General features: G+C 40.8%; 2 protein-coding genes across 3 annotated transcripts in view; one reads left to right on the top strand and one right to left on the bottom strand.

The window, feature by feature from the left end:
- atf6 (activating transcription factor 6) overlaps window positions 1–2,863 on the top strand; it is a 36,060-nt gene extending 33,197 nt beyond the window's left edge. The window contains exon 16 of the mRNA XM_068707220.1: window positions 1,055–2,863. Coding sequence (XP_068563321.1) covers window positions 1,055–1,251 — 197 coding nt within the window. The 3' untranslated portion in view covers window positions 1,252–2,863. The remainder of the gene's footprint in view (window positions 1–1,054) is intronic.
- A 238-nt stretch (window positions 2,864–3,101) lies between these two features.
- On the bottom strand, window positions 3,102–11,962 carry olfml2ba (olfactomedin-like 2Ba). Of its 2 annotated transcripts, XM_068707218.1 has the most exons (8): window positions 11,570–11,962; window positions 11,194–11,457; window positions 10,929–11,036; window positions 9,552–9,713; window positions 7,070–7,298; window positions 5,700–6,782; window positions 4,405–4,581; window positions 3,102–4,306 (listed from the first exon to the last, which is right to left on the bottom strand). In XM_068707218.1, the coding sequence occupies exons 1-8, from the start codon at window positions 11,735–11,737 to the stop codon at window positions 3,693–3,695; spliced, it is 2,805 nt and encodes a 934-aa protein (XP_068563319.1). In that variant the 5' UTR covers window positions 11,738–11,962; the 3' UTR covers window positions 3,102–3,692. The 2 variants fall into 2 exon arrangements, with proteins under 2 accessions (XP_068563319.1, XP_068563320.1); XM_068707219.1 differs by lacking the exon at window positions 10,929–11,036.
- Between the last annotated feature and the right edge of the window lie 450 nt (window positions 11,963–12,412).

The following is a 12,412-nucleotide window of genomic DNA, read 5'->3' as shown; positions in this document are numbered from 1 at the left end:
CTGCAGAAGGGGCCATTGTATTGTCACCGTACCATCTGATAAACTCTCTAAAGTACACATCCGTGGAAATCCTGCCGAGAGGCAGAAGAAGCTGATGTCTTGCACAGGTGTCTGGAAAACGACTGCAGATTTTAAACAACTTCCAGCGCTCTCAGGAATTTTAAAGACGCCTACAGCTCCATTTGTGAGTCGTATAAGACTGACTGAGGTGTGTTTGTCTTGTGTGCTCCATATGGGGAATGTTGCTACCATCTTGTCTCTCTCGCTAACATACAAAAGGAAGCTACACGTTTTTGAGTTGTCCGTTAATGTAAATCCACACCCCTCACTGTGTTGGTAATAGCTTTTTTTTTTACAAAAAAGAAAGGATGCTCTTCCCCCAGGCTTTAGGAGACCACAAACCATGAACCAAAACCGTTGCCTCAAGTCCAGCATCTTTTCCCAAACTTTAATTTCCCAAGATAAAGCCACATGTTTGATAACAAGCTTTGTGTTGTAGTCTCTGGGATTTTTTCCAAACACAATAGCCTGACTCATCAACATCGATCTCTTTCTCGCCAGAGTTTCTTTTCTTTTCATCTCTGAAAACAAGAAGACGTCTGAAGGATCACCGACTCAACATCAGGGATCACTCTCTCTTTCTCTCTCCCACACTAGCTCCAGAGTTTTTTCTCAAATGTGCATGTCCTGCTTTTGTTTAGGGCTGTTTTGTTTATCTCTATGATGGAGAAATCCAGAATGTGACTCACCTCTGGACTCCATATGTGACCCAGCCTCTACCCCTCTCTGCTGCGGTTCTCAGACCCCCCCCAACCGCCTCAAAACAATACTCCTTTACACTCCCAGAATACTCTCTTATCATGTCTTTCTGCAACCCGAGTGACAGAAAACCTGCCAGTAATTATGATGACGATTACAGTTAGGCGAGCGCTATTCGTGTCTTGAGTTGATTAAATCTTTTCCTTTTATATAAATCCACTGCTGATGGAGCAAATACACAAACTAGTCAACAATAACTAATGACAAACTTCCTCTTCCTTTGCTGCCATTACAGACAGCATCATAAGGGACAAAGACTACGAGGTGATGATGCAGATTGACTGTGAAGTAACGGACACCAAGATCATCCACATTAGGTCTTCCACCATCCCACCACTGCTCCGGGTCAACCGCACACAGACGTTTTACCAGCACTCATCGACCGACAGCCAGGCCGCGCCTCCAGTCGGTGTGCTAATGGGGTCTGCTTAAGATCGCTCGACACCACCTGTTATCATTTATATCTCCTCAAAATAAATCCATGAAGACAAACACAAGATAAGACCCTTGTTGACACTTTTTTTTTTATTGTGCGTGTGATGAAGTACATTTCAAATCTGGTGAACTCCCACTGACTTGATTTTATATTTAAGTGAAATACAAATTGTCAGCAGTAGTCGGCTGCATTCTTTATTCGTGCTGATATCCGGAGGTAGTCTGTAATAGCGTCCGAGCAGACGCTTGCTCCTTGTGTGGCAACACTGACTTCTCCCCGTAGCCCCAGATGCCCCACATAAGGGTAATTGCTTAACGGCAGGGGGCTGAGCATTGAACCCTGAGTCACCCCGTCATAACACAAATACTTTTGCCCCGTAGCGGCTCTCCTCCAGCCTGCTCTTTCTTTTTGGGTTCTTAATTTCAGGAGCAAGCTGCAGAAACGGACAAAACAGAAAAGAATTATACACAGAAGATTGATCTCACTGGGAAGGCATTTGTGTTTGTATCGTGGCTACAAAATGGAGCGCTGTAATGCTCTCTCTTACTCATTTGTAGTCTGTTGGCCTCTCTAGATGAAATATAATTGTGAAAACAGTGAAACAGTAGGAGATGCCAGATTAATTAGACGCAGCAATTAGAGGCATTCAGTAAACTCAGGAAGTCAGGTGATCTGTGAAAGCTAGCAGGCTGGTTTCCATTCATTCAAGGATTCAGGTGTGCAGTTTTTTTTTCCAGTTTTGGGGTCTGTGCACTGTGCTTATCTGATGTTATTGAATAGATTCAGATACTGTACATTTTTATTTCTATTATTATGTAACAGTAAAGCCAGCTCCTGTGGTGAGATGTAATTCTCCCTTTTTTTGTGGTTCAAATTTATTCTGCAAAGATTTATCTACTTTACATTTTCTCTATTTGTCTGATTATACTTTGTGGGAACTTTTTATTGTAGTCGCTTCAGAAAACAAAATGACTGTATTGTATATAAATGACAAATGGTGGATTGGAACGAAACGTACCATCCATTTTAGAACTATAGGGTATTTTTCACTGAGTAGCCACCCTTTTTTTATCCCCCAAAAAATAATCTGCATCAAATTTGAAACCCAATGCCTTTACAGTTGAGCTAAAAATGGCAATGTCTGACTTATAACCACTGGGGAAAAACAAAGTTTGAGTCCTGTCTTCTCTGTCCATGGGCAAAATTGTACTTTTATTTGGTTCACTTGAGCCAATATTGAAATTGCAACTTACTAGAAATTGTTGCATTATCTGAGTTTTAGTACTAATTAGTTGTAAATATTTGCACTATAAATGCAGAACCTGGGAAGATCAATTCTGGCTTTTACTGCCTCTTATTAATGTTTTTGCAAAATTTATATTATACAAGATTTTTAGCTACATAGATGGTTATGTTTTAGCTCAACAAATGCCCATAAAAAGATGATCTGTGTGTGTAATGTTTTTTTCCTTTTTGGTTTCAAAAACATATTTGATTCACCGCATTGTTTCACTGCATCCAAACAGTACAATTCAAAATGTGTGAGGGTTTTGTTTTTTCGTTTTCTATTATGTGCATAAACCAAAATAAACACTGGATTTTACTATACCTTTGTGTGTATCCTTTGGACTATTGAGGGACATGTTTTCAACAAGTACAATAGAAAGACTGTTCCTGAGTATTTTCTTCCACAATAACTCACTTTAGTAACCGTAAACTACAGGCTTGAACAGTCTATGTTTGTATTTATGGTTTTTCTGTCTGATTGTCTTCTATCCCCACAGTTAAATCAACACACACAAGCTATAATTAAAGCCACTTTGACTTTAATGTGATTATCCAAACAAAGATGACATTTTCTGTTAGTATTTACCAACTTTATTGCAGTCTCTTCAAAAACAGTCTGATATGGAGGGGGTAAGTGCTTTCCCAAGACAAAGGTCAACAGCAACACCTGTGATATTACAACACAGACGACCTGCAGCATATGATGCAAAAAACAATGAAATACAAAAATCATGTGTATAAAACAAACATGGAATTTCTCCACATAATTTGGGGATTTGTAGCTCTCCTAAGAATTGGTTCTTTTATGTGAATTGTTAAAGCGTTATATGACCCAAAACGTGAGCTGGTTCTGACACCTTTCTACATTAATTTATCTCACAGGGCTTTTTTTTTTTTTTTTTTTTTTTTAAACAGTAATACAATATACAGTTTAACTTGATGTGTTGACTGAGGAATCGGGCCCATCGTTTCATTCATTTCAGTGAAAAATTAAAACAAAACAAAGAGAACAAATGAAAAAAACAATTTTGTCACAATACACTTCAGTATATTTGTACATTTGTCTCCATACTGAAGGCCATGTGGACTGATCTACAATCCATTCAAACCATACAGTTAACCTTTTAAAATAACTACTGTCAGCCCTTTACTACGGGTCTACATAGGCAAACTTAATGTTGTATGTGACTTGGTGTCCGTTGTCCCACGCATACAAAACACCCTCTTTGGGATTGTAGTCAATCTGTGTGGTGTAGGTGTAGTTGTTGGTGAACGGCATTCTGGGAGTCATCTGAGTGTTTGTGTGTGTGTCGAAGGCGTATTCCAGTTTGGCGTCCCTTTGGTTGTAGCTGTCAACAGCGTAAAGGACGCCGCACACGATGAAGCAGTTCCCGTAGTGGTTCCTCCTGAGCCCAGTTCTCCAGGTGGTTTCCCTCTGCATGCTGAGGTCTGAGGGGTCCAGTCGACTCAGAACGACCACTTCCTGTAAGAAGCCCTCGTCGTCAAGTGCCGGGTAGATGATCCACAGGCCGCTCTCGTCCACGGAAAAGTCGACTTCTGAGTGGCGGTGCCACTCCCACGGCGACGACGACTCTTCCACCAGAGCATCGTGCAGCATGGTCCAGGCGGCCACATAACGGCGACGCAGGTCAAACTTGATGATGTCTCGGGAGAGGGCGCGGTTGTAGTAGAAAGCCCCGTCGTAGACCACGTGCCCTGTGCCAATCCAGTTGTAAGGAAGCTTGTATGAGTTGGTAAACCGACCTAGAAAGGATAAAGAAGAATGGAGAAGCATGAGATTCCCTCAAAGCAAGAGGAAAACAAAAAGTAAGTTAGTGAAAGCTTTGACGACTGGCTCTCACCTTGTTTGAAAACCTCCAGGTTGCGGAACTCCAAGAGATTATTTCCGTAGAGGAAGTTTGTGACATAAATTTTGTCATTATCGGACTTCGGATCCTTCATCCATGCTCCTTCAGTCTTGCCATAGGTGTTGTGAGTTACTGGCTCCGAAATTGTTGCCAAAGTGTCCTTACACTCCCCTGTGAAAGAGTCACAGAGCCATGAGTGAGGATTTAGAGGCTGTTTATCCAAACCTACGTCTGAAAATAATTAGAGGCTTTTATTTTAACCAGCTTGTATCACGGAAAGGTTGAGGTTGCCACAAAGGATTGAGCACTGAATTACAAAGTTTAGAGATTTACGGAACAATATCAATTTTCTTAATCTTTCATGAGAATATGAAAAGTGTTAAGGCATGATGTCAGTCCTTTCTCTTTGGTATATAAAAGTAATTACAGCAAATTTTAACAAGGAAATTCTTAGGATACTTTCTTTTTTGGCAATATCTTTGGTGGTAAACTCTCATAAGGACTTGCCAAGATGTTTTTTAGCCACTCTGGCTCTTTGGATGGAAATGTCAGTCTGTCGGTTATTTGGTCAGTTGATCCAACACTTTGGTCCTGACTGGAATATTTCTACAACTAGTGGATGGATAGCCATGAAATGTTGTTCAGACACCGACATTCACGGCTCCATGAGGGTGAAACCAGCTCACTTTGATAATCCCATGATGTCGCCATGTGTGGTTTGTTTTAGAGAAACGTCTCCACAACTATTGAATGGTTTCCCATTAAATTTGGTACAGATATCCAATGTGCCAGTAATAAGAACCTGACCTCTTTTTTTTTTCTTTAACATCTAGCGCCAATCATTATTAAATTATCCAATACTTTGGTTTATGACCATCAGCCTCAGTTGTACTTTGTGTTTGGTGCTGATTAGAATGCTAGCGTGCATGCTAACATGCTAAAGTAAGAGGGTGAACATGGTAAACACTGTATCTGCTTGACAACAGTGTGTTAGCATTGTCATTGTGAGCACATTAGCATGCTGACATTAGCACTGAGCTCAAAGCATCACTGTACATAGTAAGCCAGCAGTTTTGACTCATTGCACCTTCCTCCCCCATCAACATGTCTCGCACTGTAACATGTTTTTTTGTAGCTGTTTTGTAGTGTTTCTAGCTGTTTTCTTTAAAAGCATGAATGCATTTGGTACTGATTTAATTAATAGCAAAATAGAGATTTGTTTATATTAAACCTGACTTGATAAACATTCGATAAGTCTTCCGCTCATTCGACATAAAAACTGAACTTACCAGGTTTTCTTGAGTGAGATTCCTCCTGCCTTTGCATCGGTTCGTCTAATTCCGGGTCTCCCTCCTCCCCCTCTTCCTCTTCCCAGCTGATTTTGTATTTCTGTTTGACTTGAGCAGCCTGTCTGGTAGTGGTAGTGGTGGTGGTGGTGGTGGTGGTGGTGATGGTGGTGGTGGCAGCTGAAGAAGGGGTAGTCTCAGGTGTGGTGAAAGGCAGAGAAGTGTGGGGAGACAAAGTGATCAGTCTCTGTGTGGTAGGAGGCAAAGTCGAAGCTGAAAAGAAGGTGGGTTCAGTTTTTTCTTCTGGTGTCGTGGCAGCAGCCTGAGTGGAGGTAGCCGGTGTGGAAGCTGTTGTGGGCTGTATTGATGTGGCTGTGGTCAGGGCAGCATGGGTTGTGATCGTTGTAGTGGAAGACGGAACGGTAGTGGAAGACGGAATGGTCGTCGAAGGCTCAGTGGCTGTATTTGATGTATGTGTGCTTATAAGAGCTGCAGTGCTGCTGGGTATGATTTGCTTTTGTTCTTTCACCTCTTGGGTAGAGGTTTTCATTATGGTTGTTGGTGTATTTCGTGTCGTGAATGCTGGTACGAATTCTTTTGTGGCTGTATTTTTGGATGGTTGGGTTGTGTTTATTGCAGTTTTGGTTGTTTCCTTGGCAGTGATGCTTAAAGAAGTGCCAGATGGTTCAGCTTTTAAAGGCATTGGCCGCTGAGTGATTCCAGCAGTGACTCTTTGAGTAGTTTGAGCTGCAGTGTCCGTGGTCCTGGTCTTCTGTGTGGTAATGGTTGGTCCAAACGTGACGCTTCTCGTTGTGGACGCGTCACTCTGTACATCTGTAGACTCGTCCACCGATGTGGTTCCAACGGTACTGACAAACTCATTATGAGTTTTTGAGGTGGGCTCAGTTTCTTTCGGTTTTGCTAATTGGCTGATCTTCGTGGAACTGTGCAAAGGACCGGTTGTCTTTGGTTGAAATGATCTTGGTCCCATCCTCGTCTTGGGTTGACGGACTCTGTGTTGTAAAAGATTCTCCTCAATGAAGAGGTTAATTGGGCCATCACCACTGAATCCATGATACTCAAAAACTAAAAAAAGGTAAAAGAAAAGATTTGTTCAAATATTCTGAGCAGCATGAGACAATTATTTATTTTAAATCATCCAATACTATTAAAATTGTATATTCATCTGTGTCTGAAATCATAAATTAAGTGCATGCAAACAGCAGACGCTATACTTTTTAAGCAAAGCTATGAATTGTATGATCACTTGATTATTACACTACTGTGATCTGCAGATTTCTAATTTTCTAGTTTATTTTACCTCTTCTGCTTTTAACCCATACCCTTAAAGCTGACAGAGGGTTTACACTCACAGTTCTCTCCAGGCTCTCCGTCGTCCGCCACCATCGGATCTGGCTCCGATTTATAAAAAGTCATTCCTCTTATGATCATTCCGTTGGAGCCGGTCTTCGACACATGAGAAGCCTCCTTGTTTGCCACGTTTCTGAGAGTCACCTGAGGTTTGACTTCAATGATCTGAGCAGAACCATCTGTCTTCAGGAAGGATGGATTTTCTCCAATAAACTTCTTCTCATACTGTTCCTGTTAGTGGACAGATGGACACACAGAACTTCTATGAGGAAAGAATATTTACCAGTGCAGCTAAACGCAGTAGGATGAGACCAATACATCGGCTTTATTACATACTGGGCAGGCGAGACAGAGAATTTACTAAGGAGTTTTATGTGAATGCTGTTTCAGATGCATTTTCATCCTACCAAGAAAAGAAAAACAGGAAATTATACAACCGTTGCACTGGTGGACAACTTCATTTTGGAATACTTGGAGAAACCATTTTATTTAGAAACCAAATAAAAGGTTTTGTTCCAGGACTCATTACTTCTTTTTTGTTTGGTGAGCTTCTGGTTACATTGTGAAAGAGTTTAGCCAGAACCAACTTATTTTGGGTTATAAATTGGCAACACCCAACATGTATTACCTAATACTTTTACTGTTTATCTTCATTTTGTCTTCTGAATAAGTTTGGTTAACCTTGGATTTGTATGAAACAAGTCTAACAATGTGACCATGATCATGTTACTTGTACTGCCTGACTTCTTTTTTTTTTAGCTAAGTAGCCACATCCACAGTCCTCAGCAACTAAATTAGTGAGCGCAATGTTATTATTACTTATACATGATGACCAAAACTACAAAGTGCAACACAAGTTGCAATAAACCTGAATTATTCTTTAATAAAGTGGAAACTTTTAATTCTCATTAACAAATGCTTCTTACAACTGCTGTAGTGAAGCATAGTAAACTAATGAATCACTTGCATGTGAAGCTCAGGTCCACCCAACCCTGCTGGACAAGCTCCCCAGTACCTATTATAGCTGTCATGGATCAGGCCCCAGTGGTAAAGTCGCTGGTCTGAGGTCTGCTATTGTCCACTGGGTCTGCCAAACCTTCCAATTATCTAAATAACTCTTTTACACATTTTTATTGTGGAGACGATGATTTTATGGGGGACTTTGTGGAAAGAACACATAATTACTGCTTTTGTTTTGAAGGTTTGCAAGCTTTAATAATGCTTTCGCAGTCTGAGCAGCAACATGTGAATCCAATCACTTCTTTTATACTTGTTTTTCTCCTGAATTCAGTTAATTCACTCCCAGCCTTCACAACGGCTTTCAATACTGGATACTGTAAGTCAGGATTTGTCCTGTAACAAAATTGATGCATGTAACAAAAGACAAGAGTCTTATAGTTTGACCATGGATAACTTTAGCAACTTTACTGCTGCTATTCATTCATTCAAGAATTCATTCAAGAATTACATCACAGTGGATTATAACACACTGACTGGTGTAATGTAATGTGTGAAAAATGAAAATAGTGGCAATTTAATTTACAGCACAATATTTATTTTGTTATTAGATGTTCAGATAGCTCTGGTGGAGTTATTTGTTCACAACAGTAATCACCTCACATGGGTCCCAAGCAACATTCTACTAACAGTAATTGTCTATGTATAAGTTAATGTGCTGTAACAATAGCTATTTAATGGGCCAGTGTGTAGAATTTAGTGGCATCTTGCGGTGTAGTAGCAGAAGGCAACTGAATTATCCTCCGCTCACTTCTCACTTTCCAAGACTGGACCCAAATGCTACAAACTGGTCCTTTAGGTGTTTTTACCTTCTGTGAATTCTAGTAATTAATCTATTTAAAAATGTTATTTTTACAATTTAACCTTTATTTATTCCCACCAAGATTTTGAATCTCTTTTACAATGGGTCCTGGTAGAAATAAATGTAGTAGTAAATAGCATAAGAAACATGTATGTAATAGGTAGGTGTACTATAATAGTTACTAACATTACTAACAATTACTAAATTACTAACAATAGTTATAATAGTTATCATTTCCAGGTAGGACTCCATGTACTTTGCTGTATAACTATTTTTTGATAACTATCTGGTGAATGCTATGAATTACTATATAATTTGTTATCTTATTTAATGATACTAGCAAAGTTGTTTTTAATGTGAAAGTTGTAACAGGTATGTTATAACATACCTGTTACAAATGTATTTTGAGGTGTTACCTATTAAAACATAAATAACAAGTGAATACTTATTATTTACAGTATGTTGGCATTATTTGGCAATTAAAGATAAAAACCCTTTTGCATCAATAATTACCAAAATTCAAATGTAGTTATTACTGCTTTATTATACAGTAATATACAGTAAAAATAAAAACCTGCCAATATCACTGACTGGCGTTCATAGTTTAGCCCTTTTCTTTACCTCTACATCATTTGTTAAGCCGGTGATATTAAGATGTCACTTACATCTGGGTGTTGATATGCTGTGGTCCTGCTGACCTCACTTGGTCTCTTCTGGTCCTGATGCCGGTGCGGAGGAGGGGTGGGTGGGCTTTCAGTCACATCTGCCTGGATCTGAGGGCTCTCCTGGGGCTTCACTTCAACCGTGGTGTAGTTCAGAGCTACTGCCTTCATGCAGTCATGGACAAATCGAGACGTTAACAGAAAATGGTGTGCATGTTTTTTATGGAAAATTGGCTGCAATCGTCAGCAGTCATAATCACTAACAGAAGGAAATCTTAAGTCATTAATGAGCTGTTTTCACTGCAGCCATTTTGACTTGTCACAGCAAGAAAAGCACATTAAAGTTCACTCCGCTCTATTCAAGTGTCCCCGTAAACACTTTAAGTGTGACAATGATCCAGCATGAACAATAGCAGACCCCGAACCTGCAGCAGCTACATGCAATTCAGCTATAAATCATTTCATTATTTACACATGTGCTGTTATTATTGGAACAGGCAAAAATGTCTTCTGTCTCCCTTATACTTCCCAGACTGCATTGTAAAAAAAATGTCAGTGATGCCACTACAAATTCTCCACAACTAACCTTTCTCACATGTCATACCAGGACAGGCACAGCTGAAACTAATAACAGTAATAATGGATACGCTTGATTCATTCATTAATTGTATTCCCTGCAGCTGTGTTTTCCATGCCAAGGCCACTCTGTGAACATGTTTATTTCAGAAGCAAATGCAGATTTTGCCCAGACAGTTTTATGCAGTGCAGCTTTCTTAACCTCAGGCAGGTACGGTACGTTGCATGTGACTCTATGAAATGTTTTGAATTATACCACAGTCCAATTCACTCAGTGATTCAGTACCCAGAGTGACACGTACGAAACATTTTTGGGGGCAATTATAGATATGATTTGGACCATGTGATCCAATTTAAGTATAAATATATTCACAGTTGAGAATTAAACGGTTAATTGCTGTTCAATGCTGGGACTGTAAGTTTTAAACCATTTCATCTGAACTCAACTCCTATTTTGTCAACTCCAAAATACTATTCAACATAATTTAATAAACATTCGGTTAATATTTTCATTCTATAATAATCTATGAAAAAAAGTTGAAAAGTAATTTACTAAATGGGGGGGGGGGACAAAAAGGTATTTTGTTAGTCCATTATAATCAGGTCAGTCAGCTATTAAGGAGGGATCAATACTCAGTGAGATAAACTTCCACATGTGATGGAAAGTCTGTGCACTCCTTCCAGGTCCAGCCCCTAATAAATTTGAAAACGGGCCCAAAGAGTGTGTCTTACTGGACACAGTGACACACACCTGCTGCCACCAGTTTCATACACCAACATAAAAAAAGTACACTGTTGCTGTACCTTTTCCATGTTTTCCATGCGATCCAGCAGCTTATTGGTAATGGAGTGCAGCTTCAGTAGATCCATGCCATAGAAGGAGCCCTCCAGCAGCTCGAGGATAGTGGAAAGCTGGAATGATCAAGTGGATTCCGTCAAAGACATGCCATGCGTAGAATAGGTAGGTCTATCCCCAGCCCATCCAAACTCAGTCTCCTGAATTTGATAACCCGTGAGATCCATTAACCCCAGTGATCCAGGCTTCTTTAAAAACCGGGCGACACTTCACCTTGACATTCTCTTTTCCAGCTTCTCTAAGTGTTTTCAGCCTGAACTCTCCCTCGCATGGGTTGACTGCTGACGGAGGAGCGATGCAGGCGCACTTGCACTCTGGTCCAGATGTGATAGTCTCCACGGTGTAGAAGTCCTGCGCAGTGGCGCTCCCTTCTTCTATCCGCCGGCAGGCGCTCCTGCTCAGGGGTCTGACAACACATTTACACCGACAGTCAGAGCCTTCCGAGAGAGCTTTCACTTTGTCATAATCACCCAGCAGCTACAAAGAGAAGAGCACGGATGAATTTTGCGCCACGCTCAATCCAAAAATGTTTACGCACGAAATGATGAAATGTCCATAAAACATGTGAAGAAGGGATGTTTCCTCCTACCTTAGAGAGGATGCTCTCCTGGCCATTTATCTCCTCCTGCAGCCCGTCCTTTTGCTCTGCCTCGCGCTCAAATTCTGACCTGGGATCTGCACCCCAGGTCTTTGGCGCTGCAGAGCACCGTGGAAAATACGCACAGCACAGTACGACGACAATGCATAACTTATACATGTTGTGAAGCCCACAGAGCACCGAGCAGAGAAACAACGCTGCAAGTGTGCAAGCAGGCACAGCCTGTCACAAATTACTTTAGCTGCCAAGAAAATATCATAGCCTACTTCTGGCTCCAAAATAAGAGAGGAGAATCTAGAGGAGCCATCAGTTAGCGAGATTAAGCTTTAAAGCGGGATGTCATCTTGTTCGTTGTCAGTGGGTGCAGAGAAAGCGCGCACTGAGTGAGGGAGCAGCCGGCATCTGCTGCTGGAGCCGCGCTGACAGGAGGCGGACCTGATCAGACGGGCGAGGAGGAGTTAAACTGCTTCAAAAGACTTCTCAAACATGATGGTGAAGCACAATTATTATTAGTGAGGGAAAAATAAAATGCATTGAAAGCTTCAGCATAATCTTGATCTTTCCTTTGGATTCAACTTGGCATTTGAGGTTCTAAAGGATATTTCGAGGTCGACCTGTTGCATGTTGATTTGATGCTTCGCGGTCTCAATGCAACGACCCAGTTTCAGCTGTGGTTTTGCTGCCCCCTAGTGGCAAAATAGTTCACTACAATGACTGGAGGAAGTTCAAGTCCTTGTTATGAAGTATGCTGCTGGACTGTGGTTGGTGTTTGCGCCCCATGTGGCCAACCGTGGCATTGAATTGTTGGTAAATTAGCACCTGTTGATCATTCAC

Source organism: Cebidichthys violaceus, unplaced genomic scaffold (assembly GCF_023349555.1).
Source record: "Cebidichthys violaceus isolate CVI_PGR_0920_01 unplaced genomic scaffold, fCebVio1.0.p SCAF_13, whole genome shotgun sequence".
Lineage (NCBI taxonomy): Eukaryota > Metazoa > Chordata > Actinopteri > Perciformes > Stichaeidae > Cebidichthys > Cebidichthys violaceus.
The sequence above is the reverse complement of the archived record's forward strand: the minus strand, read 5'-3'. Positions and strand labels throughout refer to the sequence as shown.

Bases quoted from the DNA above. Each gene is read 5' to 3' on its own strand.
- olfml2ba (XM_068707218.1), bottom strand. From the start codon at position 11,737: ATGTATAAGTTATGCATTGTCGTCGTACTGTGCTGTGCGTATTTTCCA. The intron at 11,458-11,569 runs GTAGGAGGAAAC...TTCTCTTTGTAG, and splicing joins AGGAGAGCATCCTCTCTAAG to CTGCTGGGTGATTATGACAA. The intron at 7,299-9,551 runs GTAAGTGACATC...GTCCACTAACAG, and splicing joins CAGCATATCAACACCCAGAT to GAACAGTATGAGAAGAAGTT.